Below are 23244 nucleotides of genomic sequence, written 5' to 3' on the forward strand. Positions count from 1 at the left end.
TTGCTTTGCCCCCCCCTGTCGTGGGGGATTTCATAGATGACAGTAACAGTTACCTACGGGCAGTCGATCTTATCACGTTTACTTGTATCTCGGTATCTTTTTTTAATTTCCTTTTTCTGACTTACTTCTTCGTCTTCGTCTTCTTAATCTTCTCCTAAAACGCTATATCACAAATATTGGGTATCCATGATCCATCCAATCGACGCATCCCTTCTTCCAACTCTCTCTCGCTCGCTCGCTCCTTGCGTCCCCTCCATACGGTGCGCGGTGTGGAGTACTGCCGTCCTAGACCCATTGTGACTACCCTGCGTACAGGGGGAGACTTGATATACTTTTCTCGCTCCACCCGTCATCCCATCATCCATCATCCTGTTGATGATCTTTCGATTTCGGCCTCTACATTCGTAGTAGCCTCTTCCCATCGCAGACGTACCGGGCATTCCCCATTTTCCCTGTAAAATCAGCACGGTCAATCAATCGGGACGTCAATCAACCCCGTTTTTCCTTTCCCTACATACATACTCTTTACCTGGGGTGGAAGGGGGGGGGGGGGGGTGGGAGGACCTTGTCTGCCTGCGCATCCTTTACCGTTACCTTACATTTGTGTCCGAAGGAAGGAGGATAGGAATTTGAAAAGAACCAGGGGTTTTCCCTTCTACCTACTAGCTCTCTCACTCTCATTGTCTTCGCTTCGAGGATATTAGGGATTATTATTATTTTATTTTATTCATTCTCAGCGGTTTACTTTTACTTACTAAACCGCTGTTGCCTCTGGGACCTTTTTTTTTTTTTTACTTTTGGGGCCTGGCTTCAAGTCGCTATATATTTTTTTTTTCCTCCGTTCCCTGGCAAATATCCGACGTTAACGGTTGGGGTGCTTTTTTGGAACCTGGCCCACCACCATTACCAGGAGCACCAGCTAAGCTACTCTACCAGCACCTCCAGCAGCACCTCCACTACCCAGTTGCACGCTACTTTACTACCATTACCACTTACCATACCCCCCCTCGGCCTCGCATCACCATCCCGAACTAAATAATCCTCACTCGTCGCCTGGATTTCCTTTCCCAGGAACACAGAGAAAGAGAGGCGGTCCCATAAATACCCCCACGACGCCCTCTCCCATTAATTCAAGGTCACCCGTTGGATTAATACTTGTGTCCCCAAGCGGCTGCTACTACTACTGGTGTATTATTATTTGACTGTCGTCCGTTCCTCGAGTCGAAAGTGTTTAATAGTCTCCAACATTCCCACGTGCTCCCTCCCACCCCCACTACCACTACTCACTACCACTACCACTGCCGCTGTTGCTGCTACTACTACTACTACTACCACTGCTACCACTGCCACTGCCACTTGCCATTGATATAGTGGTATATCAGAAAGAAAAGAGACTGTATTTCATCCCATCTCTTCTCACGCGCGCACAGAGGAAAAAATATATATATATATTCCACTACTACTACAACTATCCCCCATCATCCCGTCCATACATCAATCCATACAATAATCACTCCAATACCCATATCCACTCATCCACCAACAACAACATCACAATACAAACCATCACAATGAATCTACCAAGCCTCGTCCACCCTTCGCACTCACAGCACCAGACCCACTTCTCACCAATGCCAGGCCACGGACACCGCCCAGAGCACTCGATGCTGAGCTCACAACATGGCCACCACCACCACAACCACCAGCAGCACTACTCGCATCACGAATACCACTCGCACCCCCCAGCGCCGCCTCCATCGCCGCCAGTGGAAGACAACTCAAAGTGCTCACTACCATCAATTTCAACATTGCTTGTATATGCCGACTGTGGACCTGCGAATAGCAATGGAACTGGTAAGCTTTTCTTTTTTTTCCCTTCGAGATGCATTATACATTACATTTACCGTATATGGTTTCTTTCCAATATGCGAACCCTATTTTTTTATTTTTTTTATTCTTATTTTTTTATACTTACAATCTGTTACAGGACAACAACCCAGCCAGTCGCACTCGCCATCCCAATACCACAGCCAGCCCTCACCGCATTCCATCACGCGAGTAACACTCCCACCTACGCCTCCAATGCGCCCCGACTCTGTCTTTGAGGGCAGCACAAACTCGCCCACTCTGCCCGCCCAGACCCCATCATATTTCTACTCGCCCAGCTCCAGCCACCGCAACAGCTACCCTCCCGTGCAGCAGAAGTCACCCGTCTACTCGTCGCCCGAGTCGCCGTATCCCCCGCCGCACCAGTCCTCATACTATCCACCTCCACCACCGCCGCCGCCATCGCAGCAGCAGCAGCAACAGCAGCAGTCGGCGTCTTCGCCGTCAATGGGGTATGGCAAGAGCCTGCCGCCGCACCCGCACATAATCCCCGTCTCGGTGGCACCGCCGTCAGCGTCGAATCCGTGGCACCACCACCACCACTCGTCGCCGGCGTCGCATGCCGCTTTCCCCCAGAGCCAAGACCGATACATCTGCCAGACATGCAACAAGGCCTTCTCAAGGCCGAGCAGTCTGAGGATACACAGCCACAGCCACACGGGCGAGAAGCCGTTCAAGTGCCCGCATCATGGGTGCGGCAAGGCGTTCAGTGTACGGAGTAATATGAAACGTCATGAAAGGGGTTGCCACCAATAGGGGTGAGCAATTGTGATGTGCGAAAAGGAACAAAAAAAAAAGGAATCTAAAAAAAAAAAGTATGGAACTATGGTATCATATGTGGGACATGATAATTTTTTTTTTTCGGCCTGGAAGGTTCTTCAAAAGAAAAAAGAATGACCTGAGGTCCTGGGTAATTTATTTGTTTTACGGGTTTTTTTTTTATTGTCTCTTTTTCTTTTGTGTATGGGTATGCGGTTTTTTGGTCGTTTATTTGTTCTATACCTGGGGGGTTTTGTCTTTTTGGTTTTCTTTTTCAAATGCTCATTAATCATCTGTCTTTATTAACCTTTTCTCTTATACTATCATCATTCATGGCGGGTTAACTTTGATTTTTGTAGCTAAAAGGGTACTACTAAAACGGGTATAGCAGCTGGAGCCATGCATCTTATCATATCCCGCTGCTGGCCGGGGAAAGCGTTGTGTATAATTCTTTTCTATTTTTTTTTCTCTCTGTTTACTATTTTCCTTTTCTCTGTCATCATCATCATCATACTGGCCGGCGGGGTTCATTTATCATACTTATCATACTAGGTACTACTACTACTACTACTACTACTACTACTACTACTACTACTACTACTACTACTACTACTACTATACTACTATACTACTACATGTACTACTGTCGTTTTATATAATCATTTCTCCTCATTATTTCTTTATGTTTTCCTTTGCATCAATTGTTACTGCCGGGGTGGCATGGGCGTCAAAAACTTGTGGAATTCGAATTCGAATATAAAGTATATATATATTATATGATCACGTTTTTTACAAGGGACTAGCTGGGCGGTGTTATATTATTCATTTCAGTACGAATTTTTTATTTTTTTCCCCGGCAATAACTAAAGTGTATGTACTACATGATGTTAAAGGAGAGAACTCGGACTTCTTGGGTGGTTCAAACTCTAGTTTGTTAGTCATGTTCTTCATATTATGACCGGAACCAGGCCAGGGGGACGGACCGGCCGGGGTGAGGCGGGGGTAGGTAGGTAGGTTTAAGGTCATGTCTGTCTAAAAGCAAATAAAAAGCAAAGCCAAAGGAAAGAAAAAAAAAGCTAAACCAAACCAAAATGTATTATAGAAATACCCGCTCCTGGCGGCAGATATATATATATATATCTTATATCTTATATATATACGCAGGGTCTGCTAAACCTCTTGGTAATTGGTACTACCCATTCTGAGCTCCCGGGAAATTTCTTTCGAGAAGGAAAAGGAAAAAAATTCTGTAAGCTTGTTTTTTCTTCTTGCGTTTTGTTTCTCCGGAGGCAGCAGCTGTGCTGCTATTATCATAGAAGCATCGTGATATGGGGATCCGAAAAGGGGGGGGGGAGGGGGAGATGAAATCATCATTACTCTATTGCTTGCACCACCCACCACCTCCTCCTCCCCCTTCCTGGTAGGTAGGTAGGCAGGACAGATAGACCAGACATGATCACCCACACGTGGTGGGGATCGATGGAATGTTCCGTTTTGCTTGAGTTTTTCTCGGCGCCGGTGCGGTGCGGTTGCGGTGCGCATCAGACATTGGGGCTTAATGCTTGCTGCTTGGGTAACTCATGGCAGTTATTGTGTTTCGGAGAACTCCCTTTTACCTACATGCCTGCCTGCCTGCCTGCCTGCCCTGTACCTGCGGTGCGGTGGGATATGAGGTAGGTAGGGAGCGCAGGGCAGCAGCGACAGAGCTGCTGCAAGTCAAGTAACGAGATCATCGTCATCATCATCTTCAGCAGGCTGGTACTCTACTCCACCGTTGCGTTGCGTGGTGTTTGTTGCAGACAGATTATTAAATCCCATTATCATCTGCACTTTCCTATATGTACCCGTCTAATAAATCGTCGTCCTAACTACATATACTCCCGAGATCATGTATATTCAGCTATAGTAATACAGTAGCTATAGTATAGAATAGGTATCTACAACATACAAGTAATTATAATTATAACAAGCACCACCGACCCCCCCCCCCTCCAGGCCAGGGCCAATTTCTAAAGATCAAGCATTAGGGTCCAACATTCCAATTGCCAATCCAATCCAATCCAATCCAATCGAATCCCATCCAGTCTAATCCAATCCACAGCCCCCAAACCCCAACCCCAAAAAGAAGCCTCGGAACCCGCCCACGGCCCGGCCAGGAATAAAATTCATGTGCAAGTCACAGAACCCATCAGCCAACCAACCAGCAAGGCCAGCCCGCCGCATCGGAAACGAAACGAGGGCATGCGATTCCCGTAAGCGAGGTTGGTTGATAGATATGATGCTCACCGCGCAGGCCCCAGGGCAGGGGAAGCACGTGGGCCACCATCCCTCCCCTTCTTCTCTCTACATACTCTTCTTCTACCCAACCCTGGGAGCCCTGGGAAAAAAAAGATAGAAGTTGCCCATTTGGCTCTACTGAAACCCCACCAGGCAACCCCCCCCAGCTGGATCTTCCGGGGAATCGTGCGCGGTTCCGAAATCTAGGGGAGTGGGTTCACTTTTTTCTTTTTCTTTTCCTTTTGGGACCTGGCTTCTCGCTGTCTCTGTTTTCCCTCGTGGAACGGGACTGGGGACTGTGGGATGGGGTCGGGGTCGGGGTCGGGGTCGGGGTCGGGGTCGGGGTCGGTCGGGGTTGACTTCAGGGTCCATCCTGCAATGTGGCTTGGTTGAATGTTGGGGACGATCAGAATGGGATGGGATTGGATTGGACCGGATTTGATTGGGGATATTGGGGTCGGCGGCGGCGGTGGTGGAAGTATGTACCGTCGGTTGAGTACAACATATGGCGCGCGGCATATAGGGAAGAGGCATGTATGTCGTAGATTTAACTGACTGGGCCTAGTAAGTATATGGATGGGGGTTCTGGACTGGTAATGTCGTTAATTGATGATATGGATGATGATGTGTATCAGAGTGTCACGTCAGTCGGGCGTAGAGTAGTTACATGGAGGTTTGAGCAGCTGGAGTTAGGAAGGTCGATAGATTGATATCGAATATGTGTATATTAGCATATCGGTACATGTATATTATGAAATGCGTGCTAATTGCGACTACTCTACTCTACTGTACTGCTTGCTCCCCTGTCCCGTCCTATCATGTCCCGCTCAATTCCTATCATTCTACTCTATTCTACTCATAACTCTACTCATACTCTACTCCTAGTACTCCTTGAATGTATCCTCTTCAGCTCCCTAACAAACGTTGGGTCAAGTATCAAACCGAACCGCACACTCGAGCTGATACAGTTTCCCGTTTTGGAGGAGGAGGGACTGCCGGGGGCGTGTCAACTCTAAACATCGGTGAGAATGGAGCCCTGCTTGCCCGTACTGTCTGTAGGCTACATACCTACATGTAGGGTACATGTAGGCACACACTGCAGTTCTGTAGGCAGACGACAACGACGACAACGACGACAACACCTGTAGCTAGCATCTCTACAGCTAGTGTATCAGATCTGATCATACCACAATTCCCAGCTTCTCTCTAACAGCCAGCCCAAATGAAATAAATAGGCAGATATACAAAAAAAATTTCCGGCGCATTCCCAATCCCAACTGCCCCCAATTCTACCGGTATACCGTTTTACCAGGATACCCGTGGATGATCCGATTTGGGCACAAAGCCGAAAACACGCTCACTCAGTGTTTTTCTTTCTACCCCTTCCCCTGGGGCAGGTAACAGTCAGTTTAGCGGCCGTTTGATTATCGTGGAGGGATCAACCCTCTCACCGTAGGTGTCAATTTGCGTTTTCTGGGTCCGCCGTCCACATCCGGATCGAGGGTCGTTGAGGGAAGCTTCTTTTCTACAAAAATTCCCCTACGCTCCGTAAAAAATATTCCCCTAGCTACATGTACTTAGCGAATACGGAATACGGGGATACATTGGGTTTGCAGGGAAGCTCCCTCCCAGCTTCTCCCCTCACTCTCCCTCCCACCCACCCCCCCGTACCGAGATGGGATTTCAAACCCCTCCGGGCAGAGAAAACACCGAAGCACCGAACAGTCTTCGTACCCATCGGGACCGGCTGGGTCAGGTAGGCAGATCAGTTATGTAGGTAGCGGTATAAGCAGCAGCAGTATGAGTATTAGCGACGTTTTGCCAGTTCAGTCATGTACCTACAACCAACCATACAACTAGCAGAACCACGCGCGCAACCAGCAGCTGCAATCCATGCATACTCTAGAACACCCGTCACTGTAGGTTATTCCTCCTATTCTCCCCTAGGCCCCCAAATCTCGGGATTGGAATCATGATCATGATCATCTCAGATCACCGTCTCCACCGTTCGTTCCCATTAGGCAGAAAAGGGCTCCCCTCGTAATAATAATCCTGATCACCACACCCACCACGCCCCGTAAATACACAAATGCAGTAAGGAAGAGTAGAGTAAGGTCGATCTGTCTGTACCACACTCTTTTTTTTTTTTTTTTTTTTTTTATGTATGTACCAACAGACAGACAGGGCTCAGATCCGGGTTTTCAACGGTAATCACTCGTCTGCCTATTTTTTTTCTGGCTTCACTTCTTCATGCTCTTTTCTTTTTTTGGACAATTTGCCTTGTCTTCCTCTCTCTCTCTCTTGCTGCTTTCCCCTCACTTTGGCGCTTGCCTGCTTGGTTGCTTGCGTGCAGAGAGCGCATGTGATGTGCTGCCGATGACGATATCGATACCGGTTGATTGGCCGGTGCGGTTCGGTGCGGTGCGGTGCGTGCGTGCGGTTGCTTATCGTCGCGTGGGTTGGGTTGGGGTGGTTGGCGTCATAGACGATCACTCGTATGTTGCAGACCCTGGGATGAGTGGGTGGGTGCTGGATGTGGACGCACGCACACTGGGAAATCGGGAATGCACGATGGAGGGAAGGGATGTGTGATGTGATGGGGAAGGGAGGGTGGGTGTTGAGATTTGAGCTGCATACCCTTCTCGAGCGGAGGGAGGGTGCTGGCCATGGGGGGGGGAGATATCGATGTATGTAGGTACTCTAAGCTCTAGAGTACCTACATACCTACTTTTTTGGAGGGGATAGGTACTTGTACCTACTCAAAGAGATGTATGTAACCCTACTTTGGGTAGCGGTGTTTTTTTTATCCTCTGTTCGTTTCCCGGGTGGAGGTGCAGCCCTACATGTGTCCTGCTAGCTGTGTGGAGGTACATGTGCATACATATATGTAGATTAGATGGGTAGAGTGCATAGCTGAAGTACTGGGGCTGGACTTTGAGGAGCTGAGTACATAGAGTAGAGCGGGTGGTGAGTGGTTAGGGCAAGTACATAGGTAGAGAAGGTAGAGTAGGTAGGTAGAGTGAGTGGTACCTGCCCTAAGTATCTACCTCCTCTCTCTAAATGTAGCCATATCAGCCATTGACATCAATACTTTTCCGTCCGGAAGATCTAATTGGGCCCCACACCGAGCCAATCCACACGACACGACACGACAGCGATATCCGGATCGTCGTCGTTGTCAATTGCAACATTGATCTCTTTCTCTCGTTCTCATTCGTCTGATTTGTTTTGTCTATCTGTTCATCACTTCAATCAATTTCACGTACGATCTTGTCTCCGAGGAGGAGGAAGCCAATCTGCGGGGAAGGAAGAGAGGACAATCATCGTCATTATGCATTGACTCTTATTTTTTTTTTTTTTTAAGGATGGCAGTGTTCAGATGAAACATTGCAAACAGGTTTTTTCTTCTTCTTTCTTTTGGCTATGGGGAGAGAGATGTGAGCGTCGATGTGAGCGAGGAGATATGTAGAGAGAGAGAGAGAGCAAACACAGTAGAGAGATCAGAGACTCGGCACCCGAGACGACGGTACCCAATACCTCCTGCTCTGTAATACCACGGTTTGTGTGTGTTCTGTTTTGTTTCTGAATAGCCAGCTAGCGCGCGGGTAATAATACAAATTACAATGCACTCGTCCAGTACAATCTCTCCGTTATCTCCCCATGATCCCCCGGCCCCCCATCTGTTTCAATCGGCACATCCACACCCTGCCAAACAGTTACAAAAAAAACAGCACGAGAGACATGGAAAAAAAAAAACAGCCAGCCGCGGCTACCCTTAAACAGTTCATGAAGGGACCCCAAACCAGGGAGCTGGGTGGCTGCGGTACCGGTTGCGGTGCGGGCTTTATCATTTTTTTTTTTTACCAGCGCAGCAATAAGAAGTGGCCCGTGCGGCTACATGTGCTGTGCAGTGTCGTGAAGAAAAAAAATGTCTCCTTCATTTTACTTCTGCGCGATGATGAAATACTCGCTATTTTCTAAAGGCGGGGAGAGCGAGAAGGGGGAAGGAAGGGACAGCACATGATGTTTCTCAGATCTATCTGAGCGGGGCGGGGCCGGAGACTATCGCACGGCCGGAGGTGTACATTTGTGATTTAGGGATTGAACGCTTTTTCCTTTCCTTTCCTATTGCTTTTTCTTACACTTATTCTTTATTTTCTGGTTCTGCTGCTCTGTTCTGGAAGGCCCGCCGCCGCCGGCTTGTGGGGCTGGCCCCGTATTATTCACAACGATTATGCAACCGGGGGAGAATTGAACCCTTTTCAAAAGAAAATAACCCATACGGCCCGGCTAGATACGATACCTCTCTCTCTCTCTATTCTACTGCCCCAAATAATCACAATCTCGGCAGACAGAGACCTATGTAGATAAAACCCGTGATTCCTCCCCCTGCAGCACGCATGAACCTACCTTACGTCTGTCTACGTCGTGAGAGGGGAAAAAGGTGTTTCGGGTTGGATAATCGTTACCGAGTGACATTCTGTGCCGCGCCCAATGGGCGCTGCGGGATGGTGTTTTTTTTTTTTGCTCGTCTCGTCTCTCTTGCGGGGTCATTCATGGTCAAGAGTGGAGGAGGAGATGAAAGTACCGGCCGTATCACTGGAAAAGAAAATATACAATTGCCTACAGTAGCTATGGCAGAGAGGAGACTCTCGATACTCTTGCCTGCTCTTACCGTCCGTCTCTCTGCTCTACCTACTACGTATCGCTCTCTCCACATATCTGCCAGTGACCCAGCCACGTGCACCACCTGCCTGCCTGCCCCGCCGTGCGTGCCCTGCAGCAGGCAAGAAGCTCTCTCCTCCTCTCCTCTCCTCCTCTCCTCCATCACCATAGAGCACATACATCATCTACCCGTCCCCCTTTCCTTTTTCCAACACTCACACTCGTCATCGTCATCGCCCCCAACGCGTTTCTCACCGCTATCACTAATCCCCCCCCCTCTCTCCTACCTCAGCCCACAAGGCAGCAGCTGCACTGGCTCAGGGTGCGGTCCGGCCCCCGTGGAGAAGAGAGAGCGAGGGAGGGGAAGGGGATCTGCAGATATGTGACAGCGGATGGGTGGATGGATGGGAGGGAGGGAGGGGTGGACCCTTACTTGCGCACCTGGCTGGCTGGTGTGTGTAGTGTGAAGAAAGATTAGATCTACATAGGCAGGTGAGAGCTCTAGGTAGAACCCCACGCGAGCACCCAGCAAGCAGTGGATGGAGGGGAGGTACTCTACATGTACCTCCTCCAATATGTAGGGGCCGTAATCAACATGCTGCCTGACTGCCTCCCGATCAGCACTTTAGTTGAGTAGGAGTAGGTACATGTGCCTCTAGGTAGTTACCCGCCAGCCAGATAAGTAACGCAAAATAAAATGGCATCATGAGATATCACTGATCCTCTGATCCACCACATGTAACTCCTACACCCACCACCTCTTCCACCACACACCAACCACACACACAAACCACGACAATAATCGAGCGGTGAGGAAACAGCTGCCGCAACCCCAGCCCCAGGGATAACGCGATCGCACTCACAGCCTGTGAATCGCAAAAAAAGTTCATCATCTACCCCCAATATCCCCCCGGCCCCCAATGTTCCACTCTCTTTGTTTTCCGGCTGGCCTGGTAGGATACGTGAAATACATTAGGCTATGTACGAATGGAATTGCTGTTTTGTTTGTGTTTCCCGGTGTAAAATGTAGGGAGTGAGTGAGGTAGGGTATCATCATGCAGTGCTGTGGAGTAGAGTAAGGCTCGTACCTAGCTGGTGCTCTGGCTAGGAAGATGTGTACTGTAGTTCTCCCGCATCGGCGATCTCCCGCACCACGCCAGCTAGCTCGCTCAACGCTGGATGGATGGAATGGCTAGCCGCATCGTAAAGTGCTCTAGAAGCGTTGGCGGTCTTTCTTTATCCCGGTCCTGGCTGGCTCTAGACCCAGCTGGTCTGGTCCCAGTCGGAATTGTGTTCATTGGATCATTGAGATGTAGATAGATAGCGATACACTGAGGTACGTGTATGTACCTACTAGTACTATGTGGTGAGGTGAGGTGAGCTCAGCCTGGGAGAGTGTCGGGGGATATGTATCGATGATCTGACTTATCGATCATTGCGGGTTGTTGAGCCGTGAGATTGCAGTGCTCTATAGATCTTTGCACTATGATATAGTGGTTATTATAATAATGTTGATGATATAACAATAATGGTATTGAGAACAATAAAATCGTCAATTGAAACGAAAGGGATATATAAAAATGAGAAAGTAAAAAAAATGACATTGAAAAAAATCAATAAACTCCATCATTATCCTAACATAACACAATAAAAGGGAAAAAAAACATCTAATTAATTACACAAAAAGAAAAAAAGCGCTCTCAACAAACAGACCCTTCCCCCGCCTCTCTAGAGTCTCTTCATGCCCACAAGATCATCCATGACATACCGATACACGCTCACCACGCCCCACCCATTACTCCCTCCGGGCGCTCCTCCATTGCCGCTGCCACCGCTCCCCACCACATTCCTCGGCGCGCTCACCAGCGAGTTCACCAGCCCGCTCAGCCACCCATCGGCCTTTGCAAACTCCACCGGCTTCGGCACAATGAGCTTCGCGCCGGGCATAAACTCCGAATAGACAACCCCATCCCCGCCATTACTCGAGCCGGACCCGGACTCCTCCATCCCGCCGCTCGGCGTCTTCCGCACCAGCCTCGGCGACGGCGGCGCCGGGATGCTATTCCTCCTCAGCGGCGGCGCAGGCGGCATATCGATATCCATCTGGGCCGCTGTGAAGGGCAGCGGGACATCACTCGCCGCCTCATCCTTCCACATCGTGATGATGATAGTGCGGCCGCCAATGATGAGCTCCCCGCGGTCGGACCCGGCGACGGCGCGCTCCGCAGCCTCGCGGTCGCGGAACGTGATGCGCACCCAGTTCCCGGGGCCGCCGTCGGCGCCGGCGAGCGGCTGGGTCATCTTGAGCGTCTTGGGGTCGAGCTGGTCGCGCGGGACAATCTCGGGGTCGTGGAACTTGCTTTCGGCGTTGGGCAGGCCCGAGTAGGGCTCGAGGATGACGCCGTAGTAGCGGCGCAGCGAGCGGATGAGCTCGGGGAAGCGCTCCTCGGCGAAATTGGCGACGCGCACTTGCGTGGGCGTGAAGGTGCTCTCGGCGGGCTTCTCCGAGGGCGCGCTGTCGTAGGTGAGCGTGTCGTAGATGGAGAGAAGCGGCGGCGCGTTGGTGTCGGTGCTGTGTAGGGGCGCCTCGTCCGATGTGGAGGAGGTCCGGTTACGGGTGCGACTTGGTCTAAGTTGTGAGTATTTGGCTGCCGCAAATTGAAATAACCCCCCCCAAAAAAGGGTATATGAAAGGGAAACACTCACGGCCGGGAGCCAAACATGGACTTGGGCCAGTTCCCACCGGGTGAGGTGGGTGGTGAGTTTGCGAGGTTCTTTTTTAGTCTGGCAGGAATGTCAGTATATCGGATTAATATATAGAAGCTCTGAATCGTGGGATAACATACGCCGCCTTTCTCCGGCCTTCGAGAGGTTCATCCGCATCCTACATATTGCCATATGTTAGAAACAATGAACCATGATATAAAACTAAGAGTGCGCAGGTATCGTAGGCATTGGGTAGACATTAGGTAGGCATTAGGGTGGGCGGGTAGGCAGGCAGCATGGCTAGCACATATTCCGCCGAAACACCACTCCCGCACTGATTTATATCCCTATAAACAGCCCCCACTTCCCCCCGCGCAAGAAGTTTCCATCCCCGGGGACCAATAGCACACCGCCCCATACCCCATTGCCCCACCAAAACAAAACCAAAACCAAAACCAAAAAACCAAAAAAAAAAAAGAGCATCACTCACCATCAGATTCCTCGCCTCCCCCGGCTGCTGCGTCATGATCTTCTGAATATACGGCGTAGCGGCCGTGTGGACCTGCGGGTTCGCGGGGATGGACGAGAAGGGCACGGGCTGGTTCGCAAACAGCGGGTAGTCCTGCGGCGTGGTGATGTTCTGGCGCGTGTGCCAATTGTTGAAGCGCTTGGACTTGTTGAGGTCTTCGTCGCCCGCGGTGGCACCAGCGGCGGTCGAGGCGCCGAACATGGTGGTGGTGTTTCCAAAGTTGAAGGGGGCGCTGGAATTGGCGAAGGGGTTGGCGGTGTTTGTGTAGTCCATCGTGATGGTCTCTTTTTTTGGGGGGGAGGAGAGGGATGAGTATGTGTGGATGGGTGTGTGTAGATGTGTGTGTGTGTGTGGTTTGTGCTGGTGGGAGAGATGAGGCCTGACTGACTTGCTCGAGAAGGCCGTGATGGGAGATTTGATGGTGGTTGGGTTGTCAGTCGGTGGGGATTCGTGACACCGCGCGTTGTGTTTTGGTGATGTTCTCTTTGTTGGCCTTGGCGGCAACTGCAAAACACCGCGGCAACACGGCAGGGTAACATCACAGCGCGTCACTCGGCCATCCAATGTCAATGATAGCAGGATGGGAATCTCGCACAAGGGGTCTTTTTTATTTTATTTTATTACTTCTCTCGACTCACAGTTTTAATTACGAGTTGAGCTTTCGGACCAAAAACAGTACTCATAAACACTAATATATTTTTTTTATTGGTAACGGGGTCTATCACCTCATCGATGTATACATTTCAATACATAAATGGCCCCCCCCTCCTCTATGCTGCAATGTTCTCAAACTCAAACCTCGGGTTGCCCGGCTCCGCGTTCTCCGCAATCTGCGACAGGCTCGCCTTGTTCTCCTCGCTCACAACCGTGATGATGACCTCCTTGCACCCCGTGTTCTTCTTCAGCGTTGGCAGCACCTGCTCCAGCGTGTTGACCTCGTCGAATACCAGTTTGCGATCAAACACCGTTGCGTACGGCTCGCTCTGCAGACGTCTCTTGAGGGTCTGTACAAAGGGCATGGCCTTCTTCATCTCGCCGAGCTTCTGGATCTTGGGGTTGAGCTCCTTGTCGTTGACGCTGAGCTTGACTTCGTCAAAGGCCTCGCGCACGAGATCAATGTACTTGTCTTGCCAGGCAGGGTAGGTGAGGGCGACAAAGATGGTGAGTTTCTTGGGCTGCTGCGGGTCGTAGGCTGTGCCCTTACCCTTGGCCTTCTTCTTCATCTGGGCGGCTTCGGTGGAGGTGATGTTTGTGGAGATTGCGTGTACATAGTTACGCGCAGCGGTGAGTTCTAGGGAAATGGGCGCGGAAAGCTTGGGGAAGAGCTCGTTTTGGATGGTGGTGGGCTATTTTGGGGCAGATGATATTAGTAAAGTGACTTGTTTGTACCTGTAAGTGAATAGTTGGCTTTAACTCACCTGCTTCAACAGATCCTGCCAGATGTATTCAGCCCAGTGGGGAGCAATTGGGTTGATCATCAGAGCCTGGCGCTTGATAAAGTCGAGAACCAAGTCTTTGTGCATTCCAATAGCAACAGTGGCCTCACGGTAAGTGTCACGCGCAGACTGGAAGTCGTAGAACCCGGTCTTGAGCGCAAGCTTATAAGACGTCCTAAGAACAAGTCAGAACCCGCCAGAAATGCACGACGGCTCGCAAGACAAATTAAACTTACCCTTCGTAGTTTTCCCTTGTAGCTTGGGTAAGCTCGTTCATCTCGTTCTCAAACACCTTATCCCAGAAGTTGTCCTTAGGTCCGCTTCTCAGCTTTCCGGCTTCGGCGGCCTTCACCATATCCTCACACCATTCCTTCAAAGTGTACCTGAATATATGTGAGTACAAGTCCAGGAAATGTTCAAATACTGGCAACTTACAGTCTAAGAACCGATGTTGACGCAACCTTCTCTTCAAAGTTCGCGTCTTCAACACCATCACCTGCGTCGGAGAGGGCAATTCTCGCCGCGTCGGCACCAAACTTCTTTACCGTCTCTTCCAGCGTCAAGAAGTTTCCAGTGTGCTTGCTCATCTTTTCTCCGTTAAGCATAAGATGTCCGTTCGCCCTGACACCCTGTGGCCAGTGCTGTGGTGGGAAAAGTGCAATGTGGATGTACAGGAAGAAGGTAAGATGGTTCTGGATGAGATCCTTTCCAGAGACACGAACATCAAGAGGATAGAAGTACTCAAACTCCCGGCGCATCTTCTTGAGCCATTCCTCCTTGATTCCGGTAGATGTGAGGGCATCCGCGCTGAGCTCACGGCGAGTAAAGATGTAGTCAAACACCTCGTCGGTCATCTGCTCAGCCGTGATTCCGGCAAGACCAAGGGCCTTTCCGTCAATAGAGCTGTGGAGGTAGTGCGCAATCGTGTAGTAGGCCATGTAGATAGTTGAATCAGACAAACTCTCGACAAGGAACTGAGGGTCCCACGGAAGCTTGCTTCCAAGGCCGTAAGATCTGGCGCAAGCCCACTGGTTCAACCAAGCGAGGTTTGCTTGGAAGCCGTGCTTAGTCTCCTCGTGATAGGTCTTGAGCTTCTCTCCGACCAAACCCTCGGCTTGCTTCCTCCAGGTCGCCTCTCCGTAATCGAGGTACCACTGGTCGCACAAAGCAACAACACAAGTGTCTCCAGAACGGGACAGGACATGGCCCTCAGGCTCGCTGTAAACGAAGGCTTCCTTTTTCTTCAAGAGGATCTCCCGAACCTTGGGCTTCGCGGCCTCTACTTTCTCACCCTTGAATTCACCAATAAGCATAGTTCCCTGGTAGAAACCCTCCTTGTACGCCAGCTCCTTAGCCTCTGCCAATGGCTTAGCATCCTTTGGAGAGTTAATCTTCAGCTTCTTCACCAAGAACTCGGCAGTCAAGTTTCCGTATGATGGGGTGTTAATGATAGGGACGATTTCAAGTTCAGCCCACTCCTTCTTGATTCCGTAGTAGTCAGCCTTTTTGGCAAGGTCTGTGACAGTTGCATAGTCGTCTGGCGAATCTGATGGTACAGAAGTAACAACACCAGTTCCCTTGGTGGCAAGAACTGTCTCCATAGGAAGAACGCGGACACCAACTGTGTGCACAGAAAGAGGAGCATACACAAGAGACCCAACAAGGGCCGACCCAAGGACTGTGGCAACGGACTTGTAGACACCACGCTCAGGGAAGATACCCTGGAAAGCCATGTTCCTGGCAGCGCGCTCGGTGCAGACGTAGAACTCAGTGGGGGAAACTTGGTAAACTCCGTAAGAGATCTTGGGGCCGACAAAACAGCATGTCTGGCCGTACCTGCCATATCGTTAGAGGGAGCATGATTTATAATGAGCAGCGGTAAAAGTGAATAGGACCTACATCGTCTCCGGCCTCAGTGTAGCGGCCACCAGGTGAACTTCTGCGCCCTCTGGCAATTTCCCTTCCAAAGTTTTCTTGCCCTCCTCTGTCCACTCTAAGACCTTAATTTTGATAGCCGTGTATTCCTGAGGGCCAACACCCTCTCCATCGCTTCTGTCGTGGTCCATGCAAGGCTGTCCATCTTTTGGTGAGTAGATTGTGTAACGCTCTCCGAACTTGATCTTTCCAAGCTCCTTCAGACGGTTCATCTGCCAGCGGACAAAGGCGTCGTAGTAGGGGTTGGCATCTGTTGTGATAAAGGAGCGGCGCCAGTCAATACGGAGACCAAGAGCTGTACAATCGCGGCGGCAGATGGGGGGGAAGTAGGTGAGCCAGTGGGAGGAGTCGGCAAACTTGTGGATCTCTTCTCGGGGAATGCCCAGCGCAAGCATGATCTGGAACTGATACCGGAGCTTGACAGCCTTTGCCGCAGCCTTTCCCTTTTTCGCCGCAAATTTCGTTACATCGTCCTTGGGCGCAGCAGCACTTGTTGGGGGAGCCGGCTCGTCGTCATCCTCCGCCGGTACGTTCTCAAAGTTCTCGCCAAACAGTTCGACTTCACTAGCCAATAAATCTCGTCAGCTTACCTTTTGCGAACCTACAGAAAATAATGGAGGCTTCATAATACGAACCGCGTGAGCTTGTCAGCACAAGCCTTGATCGGCATTCCAGTGCAGTGGAAGCCGAGAGGGAACAAGGCCCTTTTCCCTGTCATTCTTGCGTATCCAGTCTGGAACTCAATTTTGCTCAATGAAAATGAGTGTCCTGCATGGAGATTTCCGTTCATGTACGGGTATGCCATGCACCCGAAGAACTTTGGGTGGTTCTTACGGAGGGTTTCTCCATCATACGCAGGATCTTCCTCAAGCGTTGGTGGGTCGGTTTCGAAGATACGTTGTTCGGCCCACTGAGCTTGGTACTTCTTCTCGATAGCGATGAGGGTATCTCTTTTCTCTGTCTGCGAGTGGGCAACTTGCTTAGCTGGAAGAATCGGGAATAGTGAGTCAGCACTGATAGGAAACACTCACGTTCTCAAGCTTCAGAGTGGCCTTTGAGGCGTTCGAGGGGTCTGTAGCATCTACGGACGCCATGATTGGAGCAATTTCACCGCAACTAAGCTTAAGGATATGCAGACGAATTTGAGGCCTGGTGTAGCCGTCGAAAGGTGTCTTTAGCGGGGATGATTTTAAAAAAACTGCCCCTCAATTCATGCAGGACCAACCCCACTATTTGCCAAGACCCTGCATAATCCAAGGGACACCATTACCCGGCCTTTTCTTTGCCCTAGCTAACTGCAACTAGGATCAAATTCCGAACGAGTAACGTAGGGATGACCAAAAACACCGTGATACTGCCGGGTCTATGTATATTGGCTCGTTCGAATGGGTTCGAGCTCTAATTGGGCGATATGTGGTGACAGAGATATGTGGTGACAGAGGGAAGATTCCTTGATACATCAGCTACATATATGCTTAGGGGATACAGTAGATTCTGTTAATTTGCGCAATTGCATGCATCATGTACTCATCGGAAATGACTAAAAAGCAGGTACCGCCATAACTCGAAAAATTGGCTAGATCGGAATTACTTGTGTGGGATACTTCTGATGTAGATCGATGCCATCCAACCAATTATTCAAGCGGTAGTCCCTGGACGGAGATAGCCAATTTTTCGAGTTTTGGCGGTATATACACCAAGGGTCACTGCCATTCAACAATTAAGCCAACAAGAGCCCCCAGCGTATGCGGTAATTGTAATTAATACGTGTGCTGGAATGAAATGTAAGCCTCTTAAAATTTCACGATACGCAATTTAGGGAGAAAAGAATAAAACTTTGTATCTTGGCCCGTAAAGTCTTAGAGGGAGCCTGGAGTTACATGTAGTCAATTGTTGTGCCGATTTATTGGTCATTGCGGCTATCTGTCTCTATGGTACATACAGTCATATACGAGCTGCTCCGAAATTCCAGGGTTTGAATTTGTGAGTCTGCTGCTCCGAAGACGCGGAACTCCGAAACGCACCCATGCATGGAGCCTTGGCGTAACACGACAGTACTACAGCTCCGTGTAGGCACTCTAGCTAGTTGGTAGAGAGAGTTCTTCTATCCACCAAGGTTCTACCTCTGCACATTCCTCCAAATTCATACTATGTTCTTACATCAGGTGTCGGACATTTGTGTATGCACACCTATTGACCGTGTAGGTCTATTCGTAAAAACCTGCGCAAGTATTGAAATTAGCTCGTCTTTAATACGGCTAGTAGATTACAATTGGCCAACACTACAGGGACACCACATTTTCAAATAATTATTTAGGATACGTGAAATTTTGTAACTACAATATCTTGAAGCTACTTTGATATAAAAGAGAGATTTCCCACTGCTGAAGCTTAAGGCCCAACAACATTCAGAACCATTCATTACAACGCTTGAACAATACCCCGCAATCACCAGACCACAGTAATATTCCCCACTTCAAACTTCATCTTCAACCACAATGGCATCTGCTAGCACCGACTCAGTCGCCCAAAACATTACAGAAGTGAACAGAAAGTTCTTCAAGTATGTATATCCTGTTACAAATAAACTCGTACAGCTTGTAACTAACTAGTCTGTACGAATCTCTAGCGATCAGGCAGAGAACTACAGCACTAATGCCTCGCATCAGGAGGTAATCCGGATTGTCGGAGACGAAGTCCTCAGACGTAAGGAATGGTCTGGAGTGGCTTGGGATGAGGATAATACTCGTTTACTGGACTACGCTTGCGGGACGGGTCTGTTCTCGAAGGTATGTTCCCGGAATTTGCAATAGAAAAACGAACCTCATGGCTAACAACACTGGCGGCCTATAAAGGTTCTGGCTCCGTACACAAAGCAGCTCATTGGTATGGACCTCTCTGAGGGTATGGTGGACATATTCAATAGATCGGTAACACACCTCATGTACAAGTATTATTACTTGGATGAATTTTAAACGTGAGACTGATATTACCCAGGTCCAAAATCAAGGAATACCAAGTGAAGAGATGCGCGCTATTGTAGCCGACCTATGCGCCGATGAGCTCGACCCAGTGTTGTCCGACCCTGGTTACCTTGATTTCGACGCTGTTATTAGCACCTTTGCATTGCACCATTTCAGCGATGCCCCGCTTGCCATCAACCGTTTAGTCGAGCGCCTTAAAAAAGGAACTGGTGTATTGTTGATTATTGACTTCAGGACACATGATCCAGTGGTCCTTCATGGAACTCGCTCGCACGATCAACACCAATATAGCGATGAACACCAACATCATACACATGGGAGCCACGCGGATAACCAGCATCAAGGTCTTGAGGAGTCCGAAAAAACTGAAAACCCTGTGAAATTGCACTCGGGACATCACACCGTGACCTATAACGGATTTTCCGACGAAGAAATCAAACGTTGGTATGGGGGAGCCGGTCTTGTAGACATTGATATTGTTGATGTTGGGCCTGGAACAGGTGTAACCACAGTTGTCAAGGACCCTAAGACAGAGGAGGTGATTAAGATGCAGAGGGGCGTATTTATGGCAAAGGGAAGGCGTGCTTGATGGCACATAAAATGCAAGACCACCACATATACTTGCATTATATAGTGGGGCCACGGAAACTTATAGCTACAATTTCCTTTGTAAACATGATTTTCTCTGCACACACTCTATGTATTCACCAATCTATTTTGATTTGTACTAAACTTTGGGCTGAGCTGCTTGTCATTTTGAAATTGAAATATTTTTAGTGAGCTCCTTAGCTAATTAATTGAGAATATCTGTTCTCGTACTTTAATTCCTTATCAAGCTCGCTGCTAGCTCCTCCGTATTGTGTTCGCAATCATCGTAGAAATGGACCAATCAACGCAAAAATCTCAAAGACAGAGCAACTATGTAGTTAAGTTGGAAAAGCTTAAAAAACGAAAAAGAGAAAGAAAGAAAAAGAAAAAAAAACTCCCCGGGAAATATCCTCAAAAGTTGGTCTTTTTTTTGGACTGACGCTTTGTATATCTGCAGTGATTAATAGCCGTCACGCAAAAACTCAGTTCTAGTCCCAGATATATTCTTTGCGAACGGGGGCTTTGACGGTAAAACAGTTCTAGCGGCCCTTTCAATGATGGACCATTCATGAACTGCTGCCTCGAGCATTGTAAGTTTGGATTTATCCCCATCACCATCCCCTTGCTTAACGTTCTTGACGAGAGTAAAGAGGGCTGCAGGAGATGGAGAACTTTCTGTCAGAAAAGGAGAGACAGACAGCCGGAGAAGAAGAGCGTATAACTAAAAGCACAAAGTGCCGATATTAGCATCTAAACCCTATTGCTTCAGCGAGAATTTCATATAAACCTCAAGAACTCCAACATCCACCCCTGGCCTTCTACCAATAGCTTCAAACCCTTCAAGGCCGGGTATGATTCTCTCAAGCCGAATTCCTTCGGCTCCGAACTCAGCTGTTTTAATTAGTTCATATTTTTGAATATCAGTAAATCCTGCACAATTAACACCAACTCTGACCAAACTTTTCAGTAAGTCAGAATCCAGGTTTGGCATAGATTTTCCATGTTTGATATGACGTTTAAGTATATCAGTTGCTTGAAGCAGGGCATTGAAAATATAGTCCCGTTGTTCAAGGGTGTAGGTATCGACTGAAAACCAGGGGAACTTGGAAACAATCGAAAGGAGTGATTGAAATGGTCTCTGAAGACATTTCCTACTAAATGGACTCTTTAAAACCATTAGTTGAAATGTTTACTTTGAATGGGGTTTTTTTTTTTTTTTTTTTTTTTTTTGGGGGGGGGGTGTGAGACAAACTCTATGCGGGGTTTTTGCATGAGCAACGATCAAGACTAGCTCTTCACGGCCTAAAATCACTGGATTCATTCCACTAAGTCCTGACTGATCCTGTAGAACAGCTGGGATAACACCATCCCAGACAATCCCTTTCGCTCTTGGAAATATCTCCTTCATAAGATCTGATGGGTCTACAACATCTAAGGTGAGATGTCTATTACCCAATACACGACTCTTGCGACGTGCGACGCACTTCCAGGCGTCTTTTGCGTTGAGAAACTCTACAAACGCATCCATAGTTTTACCCTAGAGTCCCATTGAATTAGCGGATGTAAATAAGAACCAAAGGGCACACTAACAGTAGATCTATCCATGATGACATGAACCCCTAAGCTGCCTATAGAATCCGGGACAATGTTTGAATTTTTGCCCAAAAAGTCGGTGAGCTCTGTAGTCGTCACATTGTAGGGTATCTGTTTTAATTCCAAAGACAATATAGTCAGTATTTGAGGTTGGTAATAAAGGTCAACTCCGGTACATACGTTGCCCACTCTAACACAGCTCCAGTTTTGAGCTAAAGCATGCCTCCCCAGCTCGATAAATGGTGCATTCTGTATCGCAGTCTCGGCATCTCTGAATAAGAAATGGTTGATGTTGGGGTCAGCAGGGGCGATAGCTGGAGGCACAGGAGTGATATTTGGTGTCGGATATGCGACGGGTGAAATTGGGAACGATTTTTGAGGGAACTGCTCAGGTTGCCATTTTGGAAAGAGGTTGTAAGGCGTTGGAGATATCGATGGTAAATTAATTGCCGTCTCAGGAAGGTAAGCAAGAACATGAGGGGCCGCAATTTGCGAAACCATATCATAATGTCTGGGTGCATTATTATTCTTCATGGCATCAAAATTTATCATGCATGAAACTGCCTAATGGATGTAAGTCTCAATGATCAAACGATAGTCCATCAAGATGAATTAATAGGCGTGACTAACCTCACCACAACCACAATAAACGGAACTCCCGGATTGCCCTGCTCCCCAATATCTTCCGCCACAGTTTAAGCAAATCAGGCATCCACACGGGCTAACCTTTAACTTTGGTTGTGTGAGGCACTGCGAACAGCCTAGAACAGTTTTGCGCTCAAGCTCAGGCTTAGGCTCAAGCTCAGGCTCAAGCTCAGGCTCAAGCTTAGGCTCAGGCTCAGGTACGACACCGTTCAAATTTGAAACCAAAGGTATATCATCCTTGGAAGACGAATCATACCCGGTTCTATCCCCAGAAGACCGTGGCTTCAAGGAGGAGTATTCAATCACTGGAGCCGAGTCTCTCCTCCAAGGTTTATCGATAGGCCGTGTACTCTTATACAGCCATGTAGGGTTTCCATTGGTATCTCCAGTTGAAGTTTTAGCAATCCTTGGTCTCCAGGTTTTGTTTGGAGGCGTAATAGGATTGGAAGATTCCGTAACGGAAATGGAATTGCAATCAGGGCTATTTCCTGGAATTTGGTCTTTATGCTTTCCTGTGTGGCTCATGTTTTCATTTGTAAGAGGTGCCTCAGAAGGAGTAGGGCTACTAGACCTGGAGATACCGCCATCTTTATTGAAGAAACCGGACTCGAGATATTCGGAGCTCCTAGTCTTTCCTGAGGCCTCGTTGATCTTCCGAGCATCTGATACGGCGTCCTTGATCCCAGAATTCTGAGCATCCGAAGAAGGGGATCCATCTTGGGTGTCGAAATTAGGTTTCATCATTGTGAATGGTGTGGTTTGGCTAAGCTGTGGGCTAGGTGGGAGGAACTCGGTTGCATGGGAGTTACACTGATGCCAAAAACTCTGCTCATGAGAATGAGCTTGATCAAAACCCATTCCGAGAAAATTACAGGAGCAGTTCGGGGGAGGGGAGGGGGAAGAAATAGGGACGGTGCTAGGAGCGAAGAATGCTGAAAATGGCCAACGGCTCCTAGGATTGAAGTCGATGGAAGGCATATCAAGCAGATAAGAAATGTATTGTTTTGACTTTGAAGTAGAACTCAAACGGGTAAACGAGAGATCCAGAGTCGAGAAGGAAGGTTCCCTACCGATGTTTTAAGAAACGAACGAAGATCAAGATGAGAATGAATTAAGTGAGATTAAATAAAGAAGGAAGAAGAAAAGAAAACGGGAAAGGTGGCTCAAGAAAATACAGATATATGAGTCGAAGGGTACTGGTTCAAGACACCTCGCCAAAAAAAACACCTAAATGTACGTG

General features: G+C 48.7%; 5 protein-coding genes across 5 annotated transcripts; 2 read left to right on the plus strand and 3 right to left on the minus strand.

Annotated features, from left to right (window-relative positions):
* Positions 1 to 1571: 1571 nt before the first annotated feature.
* On the plus strand, positions 1572 to 2643 carry LAJ45_02359 (uncharacterized protein; the record flags this gene model as incomplete). Its single annotated transcript, XM_046111950.1, has 2 exons — positions 1572 to 1854; positions 1988 to 2643. The coding sequence occupies 2 exons, from the start codon at positions 1572 to 1574 to the stop codon at positions 2641 to 2643; spliced, it is 939 nt and encodes a 312-aa protein (XP_045974850.1).
* Positions 2644 to 11316: 8673 nt separating this feature from the next.
* LAJ45_02360 (uncharacterized protein) lies at positions 11317 to 13096 on the minus strand (the record flags this gene model as incomplete). The annotated part of the gene is made up of 4 exons (XM_046111951.1): positions 11317 to 12217; positions 12295 to 12372; positions 12435 to 12472; positions 12785 to 13096. The coding sequence occupies 4 exons, from the start codon at positions 13094 to 13096 to the stop codon at positions 11317 to 11319; spliced, it is 1329 nt and encodes a 442-aa protein (XP_045974851.1).
* Positions 13097 to 13593: 497 nt separating this feature from the next.
* LAJ45_02361 (uncharacterized protein) lies at positions 13594 to 17288 on the minus strand (the record flags this gene model as incomplete). The annotated part of the gene is made up of 7 exons (XM_046111952.1): positions 13594 to 14169; positions 14242 to 14434; positions 14496 to 14642; positions 14695 to 16095; positions 16159 to 16758; positions 16830 to 17155; positions 17226 to 17288. The coding sequence occupies 7 exons, from the start codon at positions 17286 to 17288 to the stop codon at positions 13594 to 13596; spliced, it is 3306 nt and encodes a 1101-aa protein (XP_045974852.1).
* A 1404-nt stretch (positions 17289 to 18692) lies between these two features.
* LAJ45_02362 (uncharacterized protein) lies at positions 18693 to 19767 on the plus strand (the record flags this gene model as incomplete). Its single annotated transcript, XM_046111953.1, has 4 exons — positions 18693 to 18757; positions 18824 to 18983; positions 19050 to 19124; positions 19192 to 19767. 4 exons carry the CDS (start codon positions 18693 to 18695, stop codon positions 19765 to 19767), a joined length of 876 nt encoding a protein of 291 aa, XP_045974853.1.
* A 459-nt stretch (positions 19768 to 20226) lies between these two features.
* Positions 20227 to 22748, minus strand: LAJ45_02363 (uncharacterized protein; the record flags this gene model as incomplete). The annotated part of the gene is made up of 6 exons (XM_046111954.1): positions 20227 to 20487; positions 20554 to 20931; positions 21019 to 21303; positions 21357 to 21470; positions 21540 to 21923; positions 21990 to 22748. 6 exons carry the CDS (start codon positions 22746 to 22748, stop codon positions 20227 to 20229), a joined length of 2181 nt encoding a protein of 726 aa, XP_045974854.1.
* Positions 22749 to 23244: the final 496 nt, after the last annotated feature.

The sequence above is a fragment of the Morchella importuna genome (assembly GCF_003444635.1).
Source record: "Morchella importuna strain M04M26 chromosome Unknown Morimp01GS004, whole genome shotgun sequence".
NCBI classification, from domain to species: Eukaryota; Fungi; Ascomycota; class Pezizomycetes; order Pezizales; family Morchellaceae; genus Morchella; species Morchella importuna.